The sequence below is a fragment of the Dama dama genome, chromosome 29 (assembly GCF_033118175.1).
Source record: "Dama dama isolate Ldn47 chromosome 29, ASM3311817v1, whole genome shotgun sequence".
NCBI lineage: Eukaryota > Metazoa > Chordata > Mammalia > Artiodactyla > Cervidae > Dama > Dama dama.
Genome location: NC_083709.1, coordinates 15354519 through 15380522, shown reverse-complemented (window position 1 = coordinate 15380522; position 26004 = coordinate 15354519). Strand labels below are relative to the sequence as shown.

Below are 26004 nucleotides of genomic sequence, written 5' to 3'. Positions count from 1 at the left end.
CCAATGCAGGAGATACACGTTCAGTCCCTAGGTGGGGAAGATCTCCTGGAGAAGGAAACGAAAACCCAGTCCAGTATTCTTGCCTGGAGAATTCTATGGACAGAGGAGCCTGGCAGGCTACAGTCTGTGAAGTCCCAAAGAGTTGGACATGACTTAGCCACTAAACAATGAATAACAACAACCTCCGCAGAGAGTATTAGATAACCAGCAACGAATTCCCATTCCATGTCTCCCCTTTTCTAAACAAACCCAGATTATCTGTCTACCATACCTCCAGCCACATTAACCCCAGACAGGGTTTCTTCCGATGGAGCACAACACAATTCTGCTCTGTTCATATTCAATCATTTTTTCTGAGTCTGTGCCTGGCTCATCCTAACCGTTCCCCATCTTCTCAGCGTGTCATTACAGGCTCTCAGAGAGAGTGGACTGTAGGGTCTCTCCCCTTATGTCCTGATTCTTATTACTTCCACAGATGGAGTGATTTTCCAGGTCCGGGAGCACTTTCGTAAGTGTGTGACAAGTTCCCGCAGCCTTCCTGGAGCAGGACGAAGCCTCTCACTGTCTGGCTCAGCACGTTATTCTGTTCATCTGTGGCATGCCCTTGTGATGTGTTGTGTTTATTTTGCCTGCACGCATTCCTGCCTTCCTAGAGGAAGAGGTGAATAAACCACCCAGCCTTTCCCCGCAAGAAAGTAATTTTTTCACCTTAGGTGGGCCATCTGTTTCTCTGAACACAGCTCTGCTTTGACTTGACATGAATACATCTTGTCCCAGGCATTTTGCCAGCTGTAGCAAAAAAAAAAAAAAAAAGCTGTAGGCTCCAGGAAATGGAGCAACTAAAAGTGGTTTCCCTGTGATGTCAGGTCACTTTTTCTTTCTGAAATGCAACTTATGGAATTAACCTAAAGGAAATTGTGCATCACTCTCCACAGGGGTGGTTTGCAGAGCGGCAGGAGGCCCTGATAACAACCAACCATGAATTTCCTAAGACTCAGTCTCACTGAGGTATGTCACTAGATCCAGCACTGTGCCTACAAATGGAGAGGAAAATGGGTGCTTGCATTGGACCCCAGAGGACCCCTAAGCTGAAGGTTCTCCCCAACACCAGATGCAGACCCAGTCCACACATGGAGCTTCAGTATTCATTTCTCAGTCTCGCTCAAATGGCTGTTCCTTTCCGTTTTTTTGTATTTAACGTTTTACTTTATATTGGAGTATAGCCAATTAATGATGTTGTGATAGCTTCAGGTGGACAGCAAAGGGACTCATCAAATGGCTGATTCTGGTGCCCAGGTGTGTTAAGAAAATTTTCCTTCAACCATTTGGGATTAAAGATCTCTTCTTAAGCGCCCAAGCTATTGGGGAAAAAAATATTACCCAGGGCAGAAAGAGTGTCAAAATATTCAGGCTGCACAGCAAAAGAAACACTCAAGAAAATGAAATGACATCCTACATAATCATAATGGGAAAAAAATATTTACAAATCTTAAGTCTAGTAGGGGATTGATAGCTAAAATATATAAAGAATTTATTCTAAAATCCTATAGGAAATCAACCCTGAATATTCATTGGAAGGACTGATGCTGAAGCTGAAGCTCCAATACTTTGGCCACCTGATTCAAAGGGATGACTCACTGGAAAAGACCCCAATGCTGGGAAAGACTGAGGGCAGGAGAAAGGCAACAGAGGATGAGATGGTTGGATGGCATCACCGACTCAATGGACATGAGTTTGTGCAAACTCCAGGAGACAGTGAAGGACAGGGAAGCCTGGCGTGCTGCAGTCCATGGGGTCACAAAGAGCCAGACATGACTTAGTGACTGAACAACAATAAAGAATTCATATAACTCAGTAGCCAAAAAAACTAAAACAAATAATCCAATTTAAAAACGGGCCAATTCTACTTTTGGTTTATTTAATGGAACTACCATATGATCCAGCAGTTTTACTTCTGGGAATATAACTGAAGGAAATGAGAACACTATATTGAAGAGATATCTGCATCTCCATGTTCATAGCAGCACTGTTCACAACAGCCAGAACATGGAAACAACTGGTCACTGATAAATAAATGGATAAAGAAGCTGTGGTCTATACACACACACACACACACACACACACACACACACACACACACAATGGAATATTCAGCCATAAGAAAGAAGGAAATTCTGCCATTTGCAAGACGTGGATGGAACTTGAGGGCATCGTGCTAAGCGAAATGAGTCATACACAGAGAGACAAATACTGTATGACCTCACTCACACGGGGAACCTTGAAAAGAAAAACTGCATTGAAAAAGAGATCAGATGTGTGGTTACCAAAGGCAAGGGGTGAGGAGAAGACTCGGGACCCTGAGCTACTCAGAAGGGACAAGACCATGACTGATATTCAGCCTCTATACACTGGCATGGTGTTCCTCCAGGTTAACACACAGAACTATGGCCCTGAAGGTTGATTAAGAGCTGAGGTTAGACCACGAATCACTAGATGACCATCTAAGGTCACCCAACAGGTGGCAATGGACTTGGGACGCTGGTCCATGAGCCAAGCAGCTCAAGGTTGGTAGCTGCATGGACACAGACCCCGTGGGCGCTCAGGAGGGACCCAGGTGGGCAGGTGGCCAGCGGGGGACAGCACTGCAAGTGGGGATGGAAGCAAAGGGGCTCCAGGTACAGGCTCCATGAGCAGCACCAGCATGCAAAACATGAGGGTCAGCTGATGCAGAACACAAGGGACAGCTGCCCAGTCACCCTCCCACTACCATGAGCTCTTGGCCCCAGGGGTAATGACCACTGACTTCACATGGAAGACATCAGAAGAGCTCGTTTCCGCCCCAGAACTGTAGTTTAGAGAAGGGTAGTGCTCAGCTTCCTGAGAGTTTATCAACCACAAGCCCAACCAGTATTTTTTTTTAAAGATTTTTTTGATGTGGACCATTTTAAAAGTCTTTACTGAATTTGTTACAATATTGTTTCTGTTTTATGTATTGGTTTTTTTTGGCCAAGAGACATGTGGGCTCTTAGCTTCCTGACCAGTGGTCGAACCTGCACCCTCTGCTTTGAAAAGTGAAGTTTTAACCACTGGACCACCAGGGAAGTCCCCACCCAGAAATTTCTAAACATCAATAAGAGGCTTAGAAATGATTAGAATGATTTGGTGATCATTTTATCTTATATCACAGAGTAAGTGGCTTCAGGATGAATTTAGTTTAGAGAATACACAGGGAAAATTTAATGTTTTTACTTATATAATGATTTACTAAAATACATGTGTTTATAAAATGTATTTTGCCATATAAGTGGTTAAATACTCTGCACATCATCGTTAGACTGGGCAGCGGTAAGCTGGGGAATAGCGACTCAGCTGGTGGAGCCTGTAAAGGCTTCACTGAACCCCTGTTCCCCACCATCCCAGGATGACCAGACTTGGGCAAATATGGGCTTCATTTGATTGACAAGTGAAATGTCATTTTCCATCTGTGGCTGAGGACTGGGCTCACCACACCCAATCAGGAGTTCCCAGCCGCTGCTGCTCTCCTGAACCTTCCACAGGGTCTGACCTGCTGTGCAATCACAGACTCTGCAAAGGAAATGCCGGGTTAGGTTGCTAGTGACTTTGCCAGGACAGAGGGCCAGGAGTTCTGTTTAACACACAGCTCGTGAGCATCTAAATCGGGCCAGGCAGAGTCTGGGCACTAAGGATGCACAACAACAGAAGGGACAAAACACCCTACACCCAGGGTCAATGAGGAATTGTAGGTGGTCATTATTCAAAGGCCGAGGATGGATAGACTGAGCCCAGGAGAAGCCTCTGACTTCAAGTCAGCACCCTCTGCTCTGCCCTCCTCGGGCTGGAGCATGAGAACAAGGTGATGAATTCCACAGAACGGCGGGCTGATCTACCCTGAGACGGGTCAGCATCGTAAGGACAGGCTCCAGGAAGGAACTCCTGCTGTACATTGACCGCTCCTTTGTCACAATTTAGTGTCTAAAATTCTGCCATTCGAAAAGCATTTTCCAACAGGTGTTCCTTAGAATCTCATCGCTCAACATTCTTAGTTAAAAATATTTTTTCAGCTGTTAAACAAATTTGGCAAACACTTGAGCTCTTGGTGAGTCACAATGAACTGGCATACTAATCTGTAGGACCTCGTTAGTTTTGGATTCAAAATTTGGGCATCTCTATTTTTCTAATTATTTGTTTAAGCCTCCATCCTTCCACATTGTAGGTAACTCAGTGTCTCTGTCTTAGGGACTCTCCATTCCCCAAATTGTTCACAACCTGGGAATTTACTTAGTCCAAAGGGAGCAGTCTTGTTTCAAAGTTCCAGAGAGAAAAAACTCTGATCTGCCCATTAGAAGTTCTGATTTTACAAAACAACGTGGAATTGGCACAAACAGACATATGGGTCAATGGAACAGAATACAGAGCCCAGAAATAAACCCATGCAACTATGTCCACTTAATGTTTGACAAAGGAGGCAAGAACACACCATGGAGAAAAGACAGCCTCTTCAGCAAGCTCTTCTGGGAGAGCACCTAATCAATGAAGTTAGGACACACTCCCACACCCTACACAAAAATAAACTCAAAATGGCTTAAAGACTTAAAAGATAGGACACCATAAAATTCCTAGAAGAGAACACAGGCAAAACATTCTCTGACATAAACCATACCAATGTTTTCTTAGGACAGTCTCCCAAGGCAATGGAAATAAAAACAAAAATAAGCAAATGGGACCTAATCAAACTTACAAGTGTTTGCATGGCAAAGGAAACCATAAACAAAACAAAGAGAGAGCCTACAGACTGTAGAAAACATTTACAAACAATGTGACTAACAAGGAATTAATTTCCATAATACACAAACAGGTCATAAAACTCAATATTAAAAAATACAAACAACCCAATAAAAAAAAAATGGGCAGAAGACCTAATATAGACCCTTCTCCAAAGAAGACACACAGAGTGCCAATAGGCACATGGAAAGATGGTCAGCAACGTTAACTAGTAAAGAAATGCAAATTGAAACTACAGTGAGGTATTACCTCACGCTAGTCAGGTATCCCTATGCCTGATTCATGCTGACATATGGCAGAAATGAATACAATATTGTAAAGCAATTATCCTTCAATGAAAAATAAATAAATTTAAAAAGAAGTCTACAAATAGGGCTTTGCTGGTGGCTCAGTAGTAAAGAATCAGCCTGCAGTGCAGGAGACACAGATTCAATCCCTGACCTGGAAAGATCCGCCATGCCTCAGAGCAACTAAGCCTGTGTGTCACGGCTATTGTTCAATAAAATACATTTAAAAAAAAAAGAAAGAAAGAAAACAAACTTATGGTTTCCAAGTGGGGGCATAAATTAGGGATGTGGAACTAACAGATACAAACTACCATATATAAAATAAACAACAAGGTACTACTGCACAGCATAGGGAACTATATTTAATATCTTGTAATAAACCATGATGGAAAAGGATACAAAACACACAGACACACACATATCTGAATCACTTTGCTATATCACTTTGCTCACACAGCCTTGTAAATCAACTATACTTCAATTTTTAAACTAGTTTTGATTCTAATCCTTTCTACGTGGTGTCACTGTTGAGAACTGGTTCTGTCGGGCTGAAAGGCTGTCCTTTCTGCTTCAGAACTCCAGGCAGGCAGCAGAGTGCCCCTGAGGACACAGGATCCCAAGTCAACACTATTGGATTTGCACTCACACAGCCAGCCTCTGTTCCACAAACACGGCTGCTTTGCCAAGGTGCCCGGGCGTAACTGGGTTTCTAACCACAGCTGCACACTGTATCTAGAACACACTATCCCCCACAAACCTCTAGGCTCTGGTCTGGAGCCCAAGCCCCTGACCAAGACTCCCTCTTTTTTCTTGGGGGAACTTTAACGTTTTCTTGCTAGCAGTGCCAGGGCCATCTCAGTTCTCAGGAAGCTGAATCTCAGAAGGGAAGAGGAGAGGGCCTTGATCCCTCTCCTGGAAGACTCTTGGTAAGTTCAATTTAGCACATGGTGGGGGATACTGAGAACAATCTTTGTAAATCTTCCTTCACTAGAAACATGAATATCAACTCACTTGTATTGGCATCATTGACAGTATTCAGGGAATAACCCAAGGAGATCCAAAGGGCCAATGTCCTGCTGCTCCTCCAGTCAAAAACAAATTAAAACAAACAAATATATATATTTTTGTGAAAGAGAGATAGAAGAAGATATTTTCCCCTGCTAAAATTTTACATATTAAAGGGAAAGGGTCTCTCTATAGAAGCCCGTTGGATGGATCATAAGGTGTGTTCTGCTTCAGAATCAAGTTCCCAAGAATTCTCTCCTGAATTTCTTCCACTGAATTAAAACCCTAAGCACCCCTCCTACCCCCCATCCCCCACCCTACCATGAGCTTCCTAGAAGCTAGTCCTCACCTCTTAGTGAGTCAAATTCCTAGTGAAGAAATCTCCAAAACTTTTAGGTCAGGGGGAAAAATTCCAGCATTTGCCAATATGGTTTGGACTCATTAATTTTCTGACCCTAAAAAGGTTGTCATTTCTATGCAGAGGAGAAATCAATGGAACTTGTATGATGGTCTTAAATCCCTCATTCTGATACTTGAACACCATTTTCTGAAATATTTTACATCGAGTAACTTAAGACACAAACTAAAACATAGCATACACTGCTAGAGCTCTCTTGATGTGGGATATTTTATACTTCAGCCCTGCTGGTCCAATCAGCACAAGTCACTTGGATTCTGTGGGAAAACTCAGTAAAGGTTCTGTAAGGTGGTCACAATGTGGGGACAAGGTTTGCTAATTCATTCGCAAAGGCGCTCTCTTTGGAATACCAGTAATAAAGGCAAAGGCTGACTTGCCATTGATAGAACACTGTGTCACAGAAAGGCTTTTGGGTAGAACTGTTATCATCTTTTAGATTAATTTTAGTGAATGTATAACTGGCTTCTCTCGTGGCTCAGACAGTAAAGAATCTGCCTGCAAGGCAGGAGACCTGAATTCGATCCCTGGGTCAGAAAGACCCCCTGAAAAAGGAAATGGCAACCCATTCCAGTATTCTTGCTTGGAGAACTCCACAGACAGAGGAGCCTGGCCGGCTATAGTCCATGGAGTCGCAAAGAGTCGGTCGTAACTGAGTGATTAACACACACACAGTGAACATATTTGCCTTCCACTCTAATGCATGCCCATACCCTATGAAATAGTAAGTGATGTAACTTTTTTTTTTTTTAACGCATAGCTTATAGATCTTAGTTCCCTGAGCAGAGATCAAACCTGGGTCCCAGAAATGAAAGCACTGCGTCCTAATCACTGGACCACCAGGAAATTCCCAGTAAGTGATGTTTTAAAAGGATTATAATATATGTAAAACATACCATGTACTGAGAGATGAAACATCCAGGAAAAATATTTCCAAAGCTTATTATTTCTTGGCATTTCCTGTGTCCTACTTGATAAGTATATTCACAAAGGGACCTGCTTTTAGTTATCTAAGACCCTATTGTATTCATTACTTCAACTTGCAAATGGTTTTATTTGGATTTCCAAATGTGTAAATTTCAACATGTTTTATTAGTGAGGTTACAGCAATAAAGGAACAATTTTGAGGCTCATTTAACACCTATAAATTTCCCTGTTTGCAATGTAAAAGAAATGGCCTCAGCAGACCACATGCCTGCTCATATTTCAAAGAATATGAAATCTAAATACATCTAAATTGCTCTATATAGAGCTCTCAATATAGAGAGCTCTCTTCTTCCATAAAACACTAATGGGCTCATTGTTTATACTTTTATAAAAATGATACCTGACTCTGAACAGATTTATTATATAAAAATTATTTTTTCAAATAGCTATATTTGAGAAGCCATATAAAAGTTAGTTGATTATAAATCAACAATTACAATCAACCTGAAAAATGTTAAAAAGACATTGATCAAAATATTTGAAAATGTATGTGTATACAAAGCCTGCACACAAATGTTTATAGCACTTTTATCTATAAATGCAAAACTGTAAGTGACAAAGATATTCTTCAACAGGTGAAAAGATGAACAAACTGTGGTATATCAGTATCACAGAAAATTATTTGGTGATAAAGAGAAATAAGCTAAGAAAGCTTAAGAGTACATGAATGACTCAAATACAGATTGCTAAGTGAAAGAAGCCAGTCTATACAAATTACATACTCTAGGGTTCCAATTGTATGACAGTGAGGAAAACATAAAACTATAGAAATAGTGAAAAGATCAGTAATTGTCAGGGTTCCAGGAATAATAGGTGAAGTCCAGGAGAAACAGTGACAGACTTTAATTTCTTGGGCTCCAAAATCACTGCAGATGGTAACTGGAGCCATGAAATTAAAAGATGCTAGATCCTTGGAAGAAAAGCTATGACAAACCTAGACAGCATATTAAAAAGCAGAGACATTACTTTGCCGACAAAGGTCCATCTAGTCAAAGCTATGGTTTTTCAGCAGTCATGTATGGATGTGAGAGTTGGACCATAAAGTAGGCTGAGCACTAAAGAATTGATGCTTTTGAACTGTGGTGTTGGAGAAGACTCTTGAGAGTCCCTTGGACTGCAAGGAGATCAAACTAGTCAATCCTAAAAGAAATCAATCCTGACTATTCATTTGGAGGGACTGATGCTGAAGCTGAAACTCCAACACTTTGGCCACCTGATGCGAAGAGCCGACTCATTGGAAAAGACCCTGATACTGGGGAAGATTGAAGGCAAGAGAAGAAAGGGATGACAGAGGATGAGATGGTTGGATGGCATCATCTACTCAATGGACATGAGTTTGAGCAAGCTCAGGGAGATGGTGAAGGATAGGGAAGTCAGGCGTGCTGCAGTTCATAGGGTCACAAACAGTTGGATACGATTGAGCGACTGAACAACAAGGAGATATTTTAGGGCAATGAGTCTATTCTGTATTATAATGTAATAGGGGATAGTGAATACTATGTGTTTGTCAAAACCCACTGACCTTTACAGTATGAAGACTGATCCTTAATGCATGCAAGTTTAAAAAGTATATTTAAGAGGTTGGGGTATCGCAGGATGGAAAGCAGAATGTGACAGAACAAGCTAATTATATGACAAATGTACAAAGCAACCTTTCTAGAGGGTGGGATGAAGAGAAAGGTGCTGACCTGAGCAACTTTGGAAATAGCCTATAAAATTGAGGGCAAAAGGCGCTGCATGTAAACACTGTGCCCTAGCGGGTTTCCATTTCCAACTGCATTGTAATTTTAGACTCACTCTCATTCCACTCCTCCTCCTATCAAGGCAACAGGCTAACAGCACAATTTTGTCTTCTTTCTGGCCTCAGCTCCACTGCTTACCTGCTGGGTAAACTTGGTCTCACTGCTTGACCTTTTGGAGCCCCAGTTCCCCATCTGAAAAAGTACCTCAGGAAGGAATTTTGCCTGGGTGAAATAAGCCAAGATGTCTAAGTGTTTGGCAAACTTGGCAATGTCATTTTTATCACTAAAAATGCTGACACAGGTATTGTCCTCATCACCAACTGACCAGAGGCTTGTAGAGGCTTCAGCACTCACTTGGAGTCGACAGAGAACACCCGTTGGGAACTTAACCTTTTCTCATTCTCAGTTTGATAAGTAGGTTGTGTCCAACAAACCACACAATTATTGTTGGGATCTGGGCTATGATTCCATTTACTGTCAGACCAAGGCCTCTTTTAGACTGCCAGGAAACCAAAGGGCTCATTTTCAAGTTTCCTTCTTTCTTGGCCTCTTTCCTGCCAGGGTTTATTTTCATGTGAACATGATCATTCATTCTAAATATTCCATGGGCTCCTAAAACTGGCCAGTTCTCCTCGATTCACTTCTCTCCTGAGGTCCATTTTTCTGACTTTATTTCTATGATATTTAAAGATCAGTTTTTGTCACAAGATAAAGACTGCAGTGTCTGAGAAATGTAATTGATTATTTACCAGCAGGTTTAGCTCCATGTATCAGGATTGACTGACCTCTTAAAATTTGTACATAGTCACCAAACAATTCAAAGAAATTTCTCGGTTCTGCTTTCTTCTCACTCTTTAGGAATCAGGTTGTTGGCCCTAGATTGCATCCGGTATTTAAAGGGACAAGCTTTACACTAGAAGATCAATATATCTAAAATAAAAACATGTGTTTGGGGATAATTTTTATTGCTGGGGGTAGAGGGGGTCAAGCTAACAAAAGCTTGTTCTTGGCATTCGATGTCTGAGCTGAAGATTATATAGAGGTAAATATCAGTAGCAGATTTCTGTTGAAATGAGTTATCTGTTCTTTTAAATCTCTAAATAGCCACCAAAGAAAAGAAAGGTTAAACCTTAATCTGTCTACTAGGCTATTTATTGTTCATAGGTGTCAATGATGCCTATAAAAAAATATTGTCTTATCATGTCAAAGTGCATTTAAGCAATGGGTGTTCTTTGATCCGAGGGCTTCCCAGGTGGCTCAGTGGTAAAGAATCCCCCTGACAACACAGGAGATATGCAGAAGATGCGAGTTCAATCCCTGGGTTGGGAAGATTCCCTAGAGGAAGAAATGGCAACCCACTCCAGTATTATTGCCTGGAGAATCTTGTGGGCAGAGTAGTTCATGGGATTGCAAAGAGTTGAACATAACTGAGTAACTGAGCATGCACGTGCCTTGAGCTATACTTAAAAACATAAAATACTTTAAATGGTGATTGCTGTTATACCAAACTATTTCACTATTAAAGTGTTCATTGCTTAGGCTTTTCTGACTCTTTGCGACCCCACGGACTGTAACCCACCAGGTTTCTCTGTCCATAGGATTTCCCAAGCAAGAATACTGGAGTAGGAAGCCATTCCCTACTCCAGGGGGATTGAACCTGGGTCTCCTGCACTGCCAGCAGATTCTTTACTGTCTGAGACACCAGGGATTATTTTGAAACAAACTGAACAATAAGCTAGTGTATTCAAAAACAAAAAATAAAGATCAGATCCAAAAGGCTGCTCACCACCTCTACAGGTCAGGGAGCGTTGCTATGCACACCCAGGCAAAGGAGATTGTGTATTTGCTCTTCTGATGAAAAATTTCTGAGCAGGAAGATTCTCCCCTGAGCCCCACTACAGTCACAGCTGCCTGTCTGGGGTCCTAGCAGTTCCCAAGTGCATCCTAATTCCAACAGGAGGGCCTTTGGGAAGCAGGTCCCTTCCTGCAGCTACAGTGGCATAAGCTTGACATCACAGGCCACAGCCCCTTGGTGATTAATTCTGCTGTCTCCTCTGGGCCTCGTGGAGGCTCCTCAGTGGGTCAATTTTCCTGTTTCTCTGCAGTAGCAGAAAGCTAAGTCTGGGTACTAGAGGTTATCTTGTTCAATCCACTTGCAAAAGCCATTCTCAGCACAAATGTTCCAGGTTCAGAAGAAACTTTAAACAGTTTTCATGAAAAAGAATACTCTTATATGGAGCTCAAAAGTAATTAAGTTAATAAAACAGGTTAATTGTTTCTTTTTAACAGATGGAAGATTTTGAGGGACCATTCCAAAGGCGATTTTGTCTGTAGCTCATTATTATGTCAACAAATATACTGTGAATTAGTTTTCAATTAGCTTCATTATTGTGAAAATCCTTCCGTCAAGATACTCACCTAAAACAGGTCCTCCTTCTCTCCTGGGAGGGGACCTGTGAAGGTTGAAACTTGAGGCTGCTTCTCTCTACACCTCACCCTCAGCCACTCCAGAAGGATTTAAGCCTGGAGGAAACAGGAGAAAGGGGCTGGTTAGGGAAGAGCAGCATATCCTAAATATGGGCGCAGGCATAAGCTCCCAGGTGGGAATCAGGGGAACAGTTTACGTATGTTCCCATTTTTTCCCCACAAGTTTAAGATGTCCAATGTCTCCAATTACTTATACCTAAAACATCTCCCGAGACTTTCTCTGATTGGGAGCATTTTGCTGTTACTGTTACTTGTTTTTTAGGAAATACTAATCAGCCTGCTTTTCAAATTTAATATTGATACTTCTAACAAATGCTTAAGTTCTGTATCATGAACTGGCACCGTCATTATTTTGGGGGATTTTTCTATTTGGTGGCTTCCCTGGTGGCTCAGACAGCACAGAATCTGCCTTCAGTGCAGGAGACCTGGGTTTGATCTCTGGGTGGGGAAGATCCCCTGGAGGAAGAAATGGCAACCCACTCCAGTATTCTTGCCTGGAAAAGCCCATGGATGGAGGAGCATGGCGGGCTACAGACGATGGGGTACCAAAGAGGCTGACACGACTGAGCGGCTTCACTTTCTTTCTGGTGGATCAGATGGTAGAGAATCTGACTGCAATGTGGGAGACCCAGGTTCAATCCCTGGGTCAGGAAGATCCCCTGGAGAAGTGAATGGCTATGCACTCCAGTATTCTTGCCTGGAGAATTCCATAAACTTAGAAAAGCCTGGCAGGCTGCAGTCCATGGAGTAGCAAAGAGTTGAACAGAGCTGAGTGACTAACACTTTCAATTTGTAATAAACTTTGATTGGACATAGAAGTGATAACATATATATATATATATATATATGCATGCAGGCATGCTAAGTCACTTCAGTCGTGTCTGACTCTGTGTGACCCCATAGACATGGCAGCCCACCAGGCTCCCCTGTCCCTGGGATACTCCAGGCAAGAATACTGGAGTGGGTTGCCATTTCCTTCTCCGATATATATATGTGTATATATATATACATATATATATGTGTGTATATATATATATATATATATATATATATATATAAAACATACACACCCAGACATACACACTGGGTTGGCTGAAAAGTTCATTTGGGTTTTCGATACAACCAGGAATGCTTTCCCCCCTGTTCTTCATCCAGATAATCCTGCTCTATTATAATCTTTCTAACTCCTGGAACTCTGCTCAAAATTGAATTAAAACAACAATGACTAAAGGATAGTTAACAGATGCTACAATTCCACTTCACTCCAAACAGAATGAAATTCCTTTCATGCCTTTATTTTGAGGCACAGAATAGATTTCATTTTCAGTCATTTTATGTTTTGTTTTCCAGTGATGGATAACATTTGGGTGAGGACCTGGTAAGCCGGGATGGTTGTTGTTCAGTCACTAAGTTGTGTCCAACTCTGCAACCCATATGAAAATAAGACATCTAGATGGTGAGGAAAACTGTGAAAGGGAAAAGATCCTCAGCCAACCACCTTCCTAAATCACAGTGGCCATTCCTCCTGCTCCTCCCCCACTCCCTGCTTTCTCTGCCCTTATCTCTCTCTCTCTCTCTCTCTCTCTCTCTCTCTCTCACACACACACACACACACACGCATGCACACACACACACACACATGCCCTAAGGTAAAAATCACTCTGTGCTCTCTGCCTGCCTGTCTCTCTCTCTCTCTCTCTCACACACACACACATGCCCTAAGGTAAAAATCACTCTGTGCTCTCTGTAAGTGCCTCAGGTTCTACACTTCATTGCTGTGACAGTCCGCCTCCCTGAGGTGCCTGTGCAGACCAGCTATTTCCTTCTGTCAAGAAGCTGTTAGTTCACTCCCACCTGGTTTGGAAGAGTCTAGGGGGCCGTTCTCCGTCTCGCAGCCCCGTCTCTCCCCACTGCCTTCTCGCCCGTCTTGGCTGCAGTGGCCTGGCAGGCAGGCTGGCGAGGGATGAAGCAGACAAAGGTCCACTTGTAACCTCCTTCCAGCACCTCCTCTTTTCTCCTTTTGCCCAAACTCACCCAGTGAGTTGGAGCATTTAAGGAGATTCCTCTGCCAAGAAGACCAAAGGAAAGAAGAAGAAAAAGGGTATGTACTTTTTTCCTTAAAAATCATTTTAGGTAGTTGATTCTACTGCAAACTACTGCTATAGAATAGGGCAGAAGTGTTTTTGTGTCTGAGTCAGAAGAGAAAGGGAGATGGAGAAAGCCTCAGAGGAGGTGATGTGTGCACTTTGAGAAAAATGATACTTCCCAGGTTAGAGGGAAAGAATCAGATGAAAAGAGAAGAGAAAATGTACATTTCTTAACAGGAAAGGCATTTAATTGGGGGCTTAAAAGGAGGCAGCTCCCTTACTGCTGGTCCTTATTAAAGCCCCCCATCTACTCTGAATCTGGCCCCACAATTTGACTGCTCAGGACTATGTGAGACTGATGGAAGTATATGAGCTCCTTTTCGAGGCACTAGCTGTATTCCTATATTCCTACTTTACATGAAGTATATAAACGGTGAGAAAGCAATTTTTTTTTTTTTTTTTTTTTTTTGCTTTTGAAAATCCTGATTCCTAAAAAGAAACTGGTATAAATATGTGAGACAAAGAGGGAATTCATGGAATTTGTCCTCGGCACCCTCAGGATGGAATACAACAGTGTCTGTACTGCTACAATACAGGGAACCCTTTTCCCCTTTGGGAAAAGGTCCTTCACTTAGTTACACAAGCTGTGAAAAGCTCTCCCAAATGCTGCAGTGATGATGATTTCAGGGAAATAATGAGAATGATGCAAGCCAGCATATTCATAGCATCCTCTGAGATGCTCCAAGGCAGATCACCTTCAGGACGGATGTGGACTTTGTTTTTCCTCTGATGAGGGTCTCTTGGAGCTGATTGTGTCTGTTTAAAGATGCTTGGAAGGCTTATTCACCTTGTAATACCACTTCTGTTCCTTTAACCTACACTTTGAGAAGTTTCAATTCAGTGCTCAGTCATTCCAATATAAATCTCTTCTGGTACAGTTAATAAGAAAGAGAGGGAATTGTAAATAAAAAAAAAAAAATCACTGATTTTCATCGGCCAGGAAAGATGAATGGAAAACATCATGGACTGGATGGCAGTTTTCTTCTCTTCCAACTGTAATTTTGATATTTTAAATGTCAAGCTCTGGGTTGGAATTTTCATTTGCTTTTGCAGCCTTCACTTCTTTCTGGCCATGTTACAAAAGGAATCATAAAAAGGGCTGCCCTTTCTGTCTAATTCATCAATTCTGCTTCATCCCATGCTCTTAATGCCAGTTTCTAGAACGGACATCAGCTGTCTGCAGCAGCATTGCTCCCTGAAGGTCTGAACGCTTTCACGACATAACCCTGCAAGTTTGGGGCATTAAAGAGATAATTTTTCTTTTTCAGTTTCCCCTTAAGTCCAACCATTCAGAAGCTTGCTGGTGCCAAATACCCTTATACAACCAACATTTGCAATCCCCTCCCTATATGATGGTGGCAGTGATTTATTGTTTAACCAGAAACATCTTGCCTACAGCCCTATATCCTCTGTATTGATCCTTTGAAAATAAGGCCACTATTGAGGGAGTTTGAGGGAGAACAGATGCATGTACATGTATGGCTGAGCCCTTCACTGTTCACCTGAAACTCTCACCACATTCTTAATTGGCTACCCCAATACAAAATAAAAAGCTCAAAAAAATAAATTTATCCAGGGTTATGATTAACCAGACATTTATCAGGTGATCTATATTTTTTGAGGTTTTTCATCTGAACTGTATTTGTTAATATCAATTATTAAACACATAAAATGAGATACAATATAACTTTATTGTAAAAAATAATGCCACTATCCTATTGGGATAGGAATGACATCTTACAACATTAGGAACAATGTTAATTACATAAAATTGAATAAAAAAAAAACCAATCTGTAACTCTCTAAAGATCTCTTGTTATTTCCTCAGATGTTCAGTTTTTAGCTTTATTTGCTATTGTAATTTGCACGTATTCCAGGAGGAATTTAAAGGGCACATCCTTCAACAGAATGAGAGGGAAAAAGAGAGCGATTTGCTTCAATTGGTCAAAATAATTTCACTCTTGTTGGCATTTGAAAATATATGGTCTTGATGGATTGCTAAGGATGAAGGTCAGTGTCTTTTAATGAAAAAACCAACCAATGTATCATGGGAACATACTGGGTCAGACATTTCCCCACTTGCAGAATAATAGTTAAAGCTATTTACCTGTACTTAAGTAAAGGAAGAAGAGAAGACTTCAGTTCAAACAGGTAATTTATAATGTGTTTAAAAAAAAAAAAAAAAAAAGCTTCAAGCGAGTACTTGCCAGGTGTGGAACTTTCCACCCTAGTATGTGACTAAGGCAGACAGAAACACCATTCTGTGCTCTGGCCTGGACACAGCCAGAGAGGCACGCGGTGTGGCAACATACCCGCTGCCTTCTTTAGCAATTTACTTGTTCCTTCTTTCAGCGGATGCTGTGTGAGCCCATCTTGTGAGCCTGGCCTGGAAGCAGGCCTCTGAGATGAGGGAGGAGGAGAACGTGCACTCCCTGCCTCCAGGGAACCAGCACTGCCTCCTCCAGGCCCCGCACAGAGGCTGGCCCAGGCCTCCACCCTCCTCTCTTCTCTCCCAGTCTGCACTCACTGCCCTGCAGTCTCACTGCGACAAAGACTAGCAGTAAACATCCCCATGACCCTCAAATTCATACCTCCAGATTTGCATTCTGCTGTCTACTCAACATCTTCATTTCACATCTGATGGGCATCTCAAATTAACTTGTCCAGAAATTTACTCTTAAATCCCCTTCTGCTCAATAAATGTCAGTACCATTCAGGTCAGAAACCTAATAGGCATCCTGGAGTCTTTCTCTCTCATCTCATCTCTTCCATCAACTTCTTTCTCCAACATACTTCCCACCCAGAACATAAATGTTAGTTTCCCAGTGTCCCTGGCCATCTCCATTTCTCCTTCTCAACATCCTTGCCACTGCATGAGAGGCCCAAGCGGGAGTGGATATATGCAAATGTATGGCTCATTCATTTTGTTGTACAGCAGAAATTAACACAACATTGTAAAGCAGCTATATCACAATTAAAAAAAAAAAATTAGAAGTCCTAAGTGAGGTTAACAACTGTCCTCTCCACATTGAAACTCTAGTTGATTTTTATTCTATCTGTGCTTTTCTGTATTTTCCATGCCTTACACTAAGTATTACTATTTTTTTAGAAAAATAATTTTTCTTAAAAAAATCTAAATGGCTCTCATTAGAACCATCTAATAGAAAGAAAGCATAAGATGTTAACAGTCATGGAATGAGCTTAAGAACCAACTACACTGAAATGTGGGAAATATAAGAAAGGTAATAGGAGCCTAAGTTGGCTAAATGAATGAGTTTGTTCAAAAGTCACAAGAAATAGACAAAATTAAGCTAGATTACCAAAAATAAGTACATGATTACATAGTCAACTAGGAAGATCAAAGCTCAAAAAGATATGAAAATGCCAACAATCTAAAGTAACAGAAAAATTCTAACACATTAAGGCAAAAAGATTAAAAAGAGCTTACAGCTCTCCTCCCAACTCCTCCCCACACTCCCAACCTTTTGAAAGATAGGAATCAGCGGAGGGAGGTTACAGAAAAGGCAGGTGATGTTTGTTGCTCAATTGTCTCATAATTGTACACATACATAGAAATATATATATTTTTAAGTCAAGTATGGGCTAGTCATCCAGAACAAATGCTAGTTTTGACAAAAATCAAGCAAACAAACAAAAACCAGAAATTGGGATGTACATTTTAAAGTCAGACTATTTTGAAAAAGTTAAATACAATGAATTAATTTATTTAAATTAAAACAATAGTGCCTGAAGACATGCAAATTTAAGGATGTGGCAGCTCACTAACCTCTTCCAGTTATAAACAGCCCTCTGCAACTAGCTACTGAGTTTAGCAATCTGAGAGACTCATCCTTCTCTGGCTGTAAGCATCTAGAGATGAGGATGTGTTATTTATTCTTTCACTAACATGACAGGCACTGTTAAAGGTGCTTGGGATACATATCAGAAAAAAGCCTGCCTTCCTGGAGCTTCCGTTCAATTTGGGGGAGACACAATAAGAATATTTTATAATAATTTAGAGGTTTATAAATTCCATGGAAAATTAGAGCAAGAAAGGCAGATTAAGAATCTGTGAAGGAAGACGGAATTTTATTAAGAAATTTTTTTCTTGTTGTTGAAATACAGTATAGTTGATTTACAATGTTGTGTTAGTCACTCAGTTATATATTCTTTTTCAGATTCTTTTTTATTATAAGTTATTACAAGAAATTTAGTACACTTCCCTGGGCTATAGAGCAGGACTCTTATTTATTTTATATGTTGTTGTCATTTGGTCACTAAGTTGTGTCCAACTCTTATGTGACCTCATGGACTGTAACTCGCCAGGCTACTCTGTCCAAGGGATTCTCCAGGCAAGAATACTGGAGTGGGTTGCCATGCCCTCCTCCAGGGGATCTACCCCACCCAGGGATGGAACCCCATCTCTTATGTCTCCTTCATTGGCAGGTAGGTTCTTTACCACTAGCACCACCTGGGAAGCCCTTGTGACCTTAGAAATAACACCAAATGCACATTACATTTTAAAAAACTGAGAAATTATACTTCATTAATTTTAAACTTTTCCTTCTTTTAAAATTTTAAAACATTTGCTTATTTTAAATAAGGTGAAAAGGAAAGTCATAGATGAAGTAAATGTTTGGAAATGTTTGGAAAGTATATATCTAATAAAGAACTTGTGTTCAGAATATGCAAAGAACCCTCACAACTCAAGAACACAATCCACTTTTTTTAAATGGGAAAAGATTTAGACAGGTCAACAAAGAAGATACACAGATGAAGATAACATATGAAAGAGGTTTAATACCATTAATCATTGAGGAAATGCTACCTAAAACCACAAGACACCTATCAGAATGTAAAAATTAAAAATACTGACCATATCACGTGTTGGAAAGGACATAGACAAACTGGAACTCTTGCAGACTGTTGGTGGGAATTTTAAATGGTACAACCACTTTGGAAAAACAATTTAGCAATTTCTTAAGAAGTAAAACATACACCCACCTATTCCACTCACAGGTATATGCTCAAGACTAATGAAAGCTATCCCCTGGAGAAGGAAAATCCCAAGGACAGAGGAGCCTGGTGGGCTACAGTCCATGGGGTAGCAAAGAGTCAGACACGACTGAGCACACAATGAAAGCTATGATCTTGCAAAGCCTTGTACACAAGTGCTCATAACAGCTTTGCAACAGCCTGAAACTTAAAAAAACTCAAATATCCATCAACAGATGGATGGATAACAATTTATAGCATACATAATGTAATAATTCTCAGCAATAAAAAGGAGTCAGCTATTGATACAGGCAATGGACAGATACATGTCTCTCAAAGTAAGAATACTGAGTGATAAAAGCCAGATAAAAAGAGAATACATATTTTATGACTCCATTTATATGAAACTGGAGAAAATGCACCTTAATCTCGGGTGAGAAAACAGGTCAGTGGTTGTCTGGATGGGAGTGGGGGGCAGGGATGAGTGAGGTGGAGAAATGACAAGAGGGCAGAGGAAAACTTAGGGCTGATGGATCCCCTCACCATCTTGACTATAGTGACAGTATAATGGGAACATACATGTGCCCAAACTTACCAAACTGTATCCTCTAATATCTGTACTTTAGTATATGTCAGTTTTACCTCAATAAAGCTGTTAAAAAAAAAAAAAAAAAACTTTGCTTGCACAGTAGAGTTCCGTCTTAGACTTCAATATGTCTTTTAAAGCATAATGACTGTGCTGATTCCTAGCATATATTAAATGCTCAATTAACAAGAGATTTAATTACGCTTCTTTGAAGAGTAATCTGAAAAAAATGTCAGGAAATGTAACTCTTTTTTTTTTAACGTCAATTAACTTATGGGGAAAGAAGGCCTGAATCAGAAGTAACTGAGAACTAAATACCTCATAAAATTACATTAAAAAAAAAATGCAACTTATGTTACAATTTGCAAAGTGTAAGGTATTACCATTGGAAGGTATTATTCTATCTATATTAGATTGTGATGTAATGCAACACTGTAGTGCCTTGTTCTCTCAAATCTGAAAGAACTATAAAGTGAAATAGATCTCATTTTTTGGTCCTTCCTTTAGCTAGTATTTGGGGGTAAGAATTAAGTTGAATATTTATAATTCTAAGAAAATATATAAGCAAATCCAAAAATGACTAATTCAAATCAGAATATGAAATAAAGAAAATCTAAAACTCTGTCATAGTATGAAAGTATTTTCAGTTTCTAAACTCATAAAAAGTAGTGAGTGTCCTTCTTTAGATGATGTGATTAGATCTGTAACTACTAAAGAAATTGAATCAATAATTAATAACCTCCCAAAATAGAAATCACCAAGGCCAGATGGGCTCCCTGGTGAATTCTACCAAACATTTAAGATACTTCAGCACCTGCCAACAAGATGAAATCTGAACGGCTGTGGTGTCTGATTCTGGCTCCTCCACTATCTTGCTAGTCTCCCTTTACTGCAAAAACCTCTATTCTCTTCATGTTTAATATGGAGGCCACAGAAGCTAAATTCAATAGATCATGAATATTCCAAGTTGTTGTTCAGTTGCCCAGTCCCAACTCTGTGAGACCCCATGGAGTGCAGCACACCAGGCCTCCCTGTCCCTCACCATCTCCCGAAGTTTGCTTAAGTTCATGTCCATTGCACTGGTGATGCCATCCAAACATCTCATCCTCTGTCACCCACTTCTCCTTTTGCCCTCTGTCTTTCCCAGCATCAGGGTCTTTTCCAATGAGTTATCTGTTCACATCAGATGACCAAAATACTGGAGCTTCAGCTTCAGCATTGGTCCTGCCAATGAACATTCAGGATTGATTTCCCTTAAGATTGACAGGTTTGATCTCCTCGCTATCCAAGGGATTTCTAGGAGTCTTCTCCAGCACCACAGTTCAAAGACATCAATTCTTTGGCACTCTGCCTTCTTTTGGAATATTCCATACAAATATTATACTTGAAGTGTTATCTACTAAAAGAGGGATTTAAACTTGCTTGGTATGACCACAAGAGTTCAAATTAGAACTGATGGGTGGAAGCCACAGAAAAATATTTTCCAGGAAGGGAAACACTAGAACTATATCAGTGGAATATGTGGATTTAGTCAACAATTGAGTTCCCCATCATGGTGGGTGTCTAAGGACAGGCTAAAGGTCTCTTATAGGGAATTCAAGCCTTTGCTTTCAACTGAGGCTCAGATGTAACCTATGTGGGAGAAGTGTTCACAAATTACTAAAAATATGCAACAAAAATCAGTCCCCTAAATAAGTCTGAAACTTCTAAAAACTTAACTGTAAATATATCTATAGAATATAATCTGTCAGTGTCAGGACGAGTAGGCTTTTTGTTTCTGTCAGGGTGGGGTCCAGGTTATTTGACAATGTTGTTAGGATATGCAAAGTCAAGAATCACTGTACACAATGATGATATCTAATCTAGAAATTTACTTCAGTTTTATCATCTTAAAAGCCGTTTTCCTCTACTGAATATACTGGGAAAAAAAGTGAATTTGGGGGACTTCCCTGGCAGTCCAGCAGGTAAGACTCAAGGGGCGTGGGTTCAATCCCTGGATTGAAGGAACTAAGATTTTGTATGCCTCATGGTCAAAAATGAAAAACAAGAACAACTCCATGCCTGTGATGATAGTTACACAACTCTGTAAATATACCAAAAATCATTGCATTGTGCAAGTAAAGCAAGTGAATTGTATGGTATGAAAATTACAGTTCAACAACAAAAAAATTTTAATGAATTTGAGTACTTGAAAATGCAAGTGGCTCTTCCCACTTTCTCCTTCTCTCTCCCTCACACAACCCTCATTCAATATTTCTTTGTAGAGCTCAGGCATGTCAGTTTAAAGAAATATAATAAGTGGTTTTTATTGTAGATAGTCATAAAACTTTGAGAAAGACATTCAAATAAAGTAGGAAAAAAATCAATTCCGACTCTTTCAATTTAAGAGTTAATGAGGATGCTGCAGAACTTTACATTCAGATGAACTCCATCCTTTTAAAAAAAACCTATGAAACAAACAAACACTGACACATTTTGGGTTTTCTTCTATCTCAGAGCCAAGAGCCAAAATGAAATTTACAGTACTTGCTGTCGCCGTTGGACTAACTTTGCTGCTAGGACTCCAAGCCATGCCTGCAAACCGCCTCTCCTGCTACAGAAAAATACTAAAAGATCGCAACTGTCACAGTCTTCCAGAAGGAGTAGCTGACCTGACGAAGATTGATGTCAATGTCCAGGATCACTTCTGGGATGGGAAGGGATGTGAGATGATCTGTTACTGCAACTTCAGCGAACTGCTCTGCTGCCCAAAGTAAGGAAATGCAGTCACAAAATGTATGGTTGTAAAATGTATGCATAACAACTTTCTTAAGAAACCTTCACAAGCAGTTTGCTGAAACTTATCACCCTTTTCAATAAAATCCTATTCAGATCTCAGCTATTTTTTAGGATCATCAACATTATGTACTGAACTAGATGTTTTCATTTAAGAGACAGAGTTTGGCAGATTTTAGTAAAGCTAAATGAAAGACAAATTAAGAACACTCCAGTCTATTAAAAGGTTTTGGATAAAAGATCCCAGTGAACAGATCAAGTAACAGGATGGAAAAGTTTGGTAATAGCGACAGAAAAACTTTCTAGTTCTATATATGAGTTAACCAGAAATTAACTAAATTGAAGTTTCTACCAACTTGGAAAGTAGATGTATTTTAAGTATAATACAAAGGTAGATAAATCAATAAAGATTTTTAGCTCTTGATTTTAATGTAATCTTTTCCTGGTTATTGGGGAATCTCAAATACTATGATCTTGCCTATTTCATCTGAAATTAGCTTTTCCAAATTACTTTCAACATATGTCATCATATTTTTTCATTTTTCTAAGAAATCTGTGAGAGAGAAAGGGCAGATAAAACCACTTTATCAGGGAAAGGTGCAGAGAGGTAAAACGACAAGCACCAACCACATAACTAGTTAGTATCAGCTCTGACACTAGAACCTAAGACTTCTGATTTGGACCAGGTAATTTTTCTACCAAGCCAGTTGGTTCTTAGGTGTGGTTCCCAGCACAGCAGCTCCAGTATTAGCTGAGTTCTTATTAAAAATATAATTCAACCTTGGACCTCAGACCAAACCAGCTGGATCAGAAACAATGGAGAAGAAGCAAAGCAATTATGGTTTAAACCCTTCAAGTGATTCTGAGGCATCATAAAATGTGAGAATCACTTGATTAGACAATGATATCAAGAACTCAAGTTAACTGACTCCATAAAATGACTTAACTTTTCCTACATAAATGAAATGCCACCTAACATTAAAATATCATACTTAAAATTTTCTTATAAGGCTTGAAACTGATTTACTGAAATGTACTTGTAGTTATTTTATAATTTTGTGATCATCCATTGTTAATGGATGAGATAGAAGTATGAATATATGAAAGTAGTTTCTATCTGATTTTGGGTTACTGCTGTCACAGTAGCAACAAATAGCTAAGTATATTTCTTTTTTTTTTAACCTGTAAACACAAATTTTGTATCTTTTTTTTTTTTCAATTGCACTGAGATATAGTTAAGTACAGCACTGTTTGCTTTAAGGTGTACAGCCCAATGAGTTGAAAGAAATAGACAGTTGATCCTTGAACAACACATATTTGAACTGCATGGGTACACTTACCTGCAAATTTCTTTCACTAAATACATACTATAGCATTATATCATCTATGATTGGCTGAATTCTCCGATGTTGAACTACAGGTATGGAGGACTGACTGTAAAGTCATTCACGGAGTTTTGGTTGAACAGAAGGTCAGTACCCCTTCTGCTGTGTTGTTCAAGGGTCAACTGTATTATGAAATGATTACTATAATAAGTGCAGTTAACACAAATCACCTCACATAGTCAAAAAATTGTTTTTCCTTGTGATAACTTTTAAGATATATTATCTCAGAAACTTTCAAATATATCATACACTGTGTATGTTAACTAACATACACAGTGTTAGTTATGGTTATCATGTTGTACATTGTATGCTAAGTATAAGCATACAGCATATTTCTACTAAGCCATAATCATAACACTACCTTGCACATACATATCATTTTATATTATTCCATGCATTTTTTCAAATGGAGTGGCATTTTATTACAAACAGCCCTCATTTTCCTAGTTAGTTGATCCATATTTTCCCACCTTAATAATTCCAAGTCCTGTGGGTCATATTTCGATTACACATAACATTAGTACAGAAGGTAGCATCACATTTTTATATATCACCTTAAGTGATTTTTCCAACAAGAGTAAAGTTGAGTAGCTCAACATTTCACCTTTCCCTATAAAACCTAGAAATGTATTTATTTGCTTCCCTAGAAAATTTTAAACTTCTGTTTCTTATCAGTAGATTTAAACATTATGGCCCATCCCCACCCATAATAGATAAGTGAATTTTTTGGTATGATTGTAATGTTTTGAAGTCACCGAGTCTTTGCTTTTCTTTATCAATAAATGATAGCATAATGTCAATGACAAATGGGGAAAAGTAGAAGAATTGATTACCTTCCTGATCTTTGTTGCTCCTGTGGCAAGTCTTCGCACTCATTCTCTTTGTATTTATTCACCTAAAAAAAACAGTTATGTCTGAAATCCTGGAAATCACTATCCATTTTTAGCCCAGCAAAGACTAACATATATCTTAATTTCCAGCTGGATTTAATTCATGTTCTACTCTTTTTCAGAGATGTCTTCTTTGGACCGAAGATCTCTTTTGTGATTCCTTGCAACAATCACTAAACATCGTCATGTATTCCAGACAAATCACCCATAATTCCCCGCAAACCGCGCTATAATAGTGTAACTGTATTTCTGATTTCTGTGCCGTGCAATAAAGCACAGATTCTATAAATTCTTACTTGTCTAAGCAAACTTGTGTTAAATAAGTAGTAATAAAAATTCAATTTAATTTTTCTTTGTGGACATTGTTTAAAATTTTTCACTAGAAAATTTTCATCTACAAGATGTCTAATATACTTGATAAAAGAATTTTGGTTTCTAGATGCAAAGCCGTAACTGTGGATCAAAGATGAAGAATAATTCACTTCTTCATTGACAGTTATTGACCATGTACACTTAGTGGAAAGAACCAGAGATAAATTGAGGTTCTTGGAAGGGAAACTAGAAGTTTTCTATTAATAGTAAGAGGGGAAAAAGGAGCCAATCTGTGAATAAATATCATGCATGCCAAATACTTTAAGCATATTTGCATTTTGCTCTTTTAAAAACAACAAAATTGTCAAGATAAACATTCTTAAACCAATCTTTCAGATGCTAACTTGAGTTTAAGATATTTGTTAAAAAATCAAGACAGACTTTGAATAGAATTCTAGTTCCAAAACACTCACATAGCTGTATCCTTAAAACTATGCAGCATACCCCTGACATGTCCCTTTTTGGGGGGACTAACAAAAACACATATTAAAAGAAATGGATGTTGGATGAGAATTTAAAAGTCACATGAATTTTAAAGATAAATAAAACAGATTCTTTCAAAGATACTTTCTGGTTGTTAGAGGCAGTATTGGACTATGCTCCACACCTTAGGTGTGTTCACTGACTGGTAGCCAGCAGAAGTAATTTCAGAAAGTCCTTCATGTTATAAAAATGTATTAAATACTTGCTCAGTGCCAGTTATTTGGGGATGTTACAATTTGGGGATGTAGTAATGAATAAGATGGACTTCTCTTCTTGGAACTTGTATTCTACCAAAACAATAATCATTACAAATATTTATAAATGTGAGGTCTGCTGCTCCAAAGGAGAAGTATAGGATGCTTTATAAGGTATTGCTGTGGGGAAACATTTGAGAAGCATCACACATGTAGTAAAACTAGGAGATAACCATTTTGTGCATTAAAGTGACATTATTTCATTGAAACATCCTTTGGGGTCCCTGATCTGTTTCTGAAGACCATATCCAGAACACTATCTGGTATCTATTCAATGCTCAATAGGTGTTACTGGGCTAAACAAAATAATTTTTTGAGGTAGTCAGAATTCAGTTCCTCTTAAAAGCTACAGAAGCATAAGTCAGACCATGTTTTCAAATAGTATGACCTG

At 39.4% G+C, this 26004-nt stretch overlaps 1 protein-coding gene and 1 long non-coding RNA gene across 6 annotated transcripts in view; one reads left to right on the top strand and one right to left on the bottom strand.

Moving 5' to 3' along the window:
- The window catches only part of SCRG1 (stimulator of chondrogenesis 1), a 109499-nt gene extending 84677 nt beyond the window's left edge, over window positions 1–24822 (top strand). For 3 of the 5 annotated variants that reach the window (XM_061132487.1, XM_061132488.1, XM_061132489.1), the window contains 2 exons: window positions 21951–22206; window positions 24627–24822. In XM_061132487.1, the coding sequence (XP_060988470.1) occupies window positions 21965–22206; window positions 24627–24681 (297 nt within the window). In that variant the 5' untranslated portion in view covers window positions 21951–21964 and the 3' untranslated portion in view covers window positions 24682–24822. Of the gene's footprint in view, window positions 1–13362; window positions 13828–21218; window positions 22207–24626 lie in introns of those variants that run through there. The other 2 variants (XM_061132485.1, XM_061132486.1) reach the window with 2 other exon arrangements.
- On the bottom strand, window positions 11121–24522 carry LOC133048702 (uncharacterized). The gene is made up of 3 exons (XR_009691105.1): window positions 24448–24522; window positions 22106–22194; window positions 11121–11762 (listed from the first exon to the last, which is right to left on the bottom strand). It is a non-coding gene; the product is annotated as an uncharacterized LOC133048702 (long non-coding RNA).
- Window positions 24823–26004: the final 1182 nt, after the last annotated feature.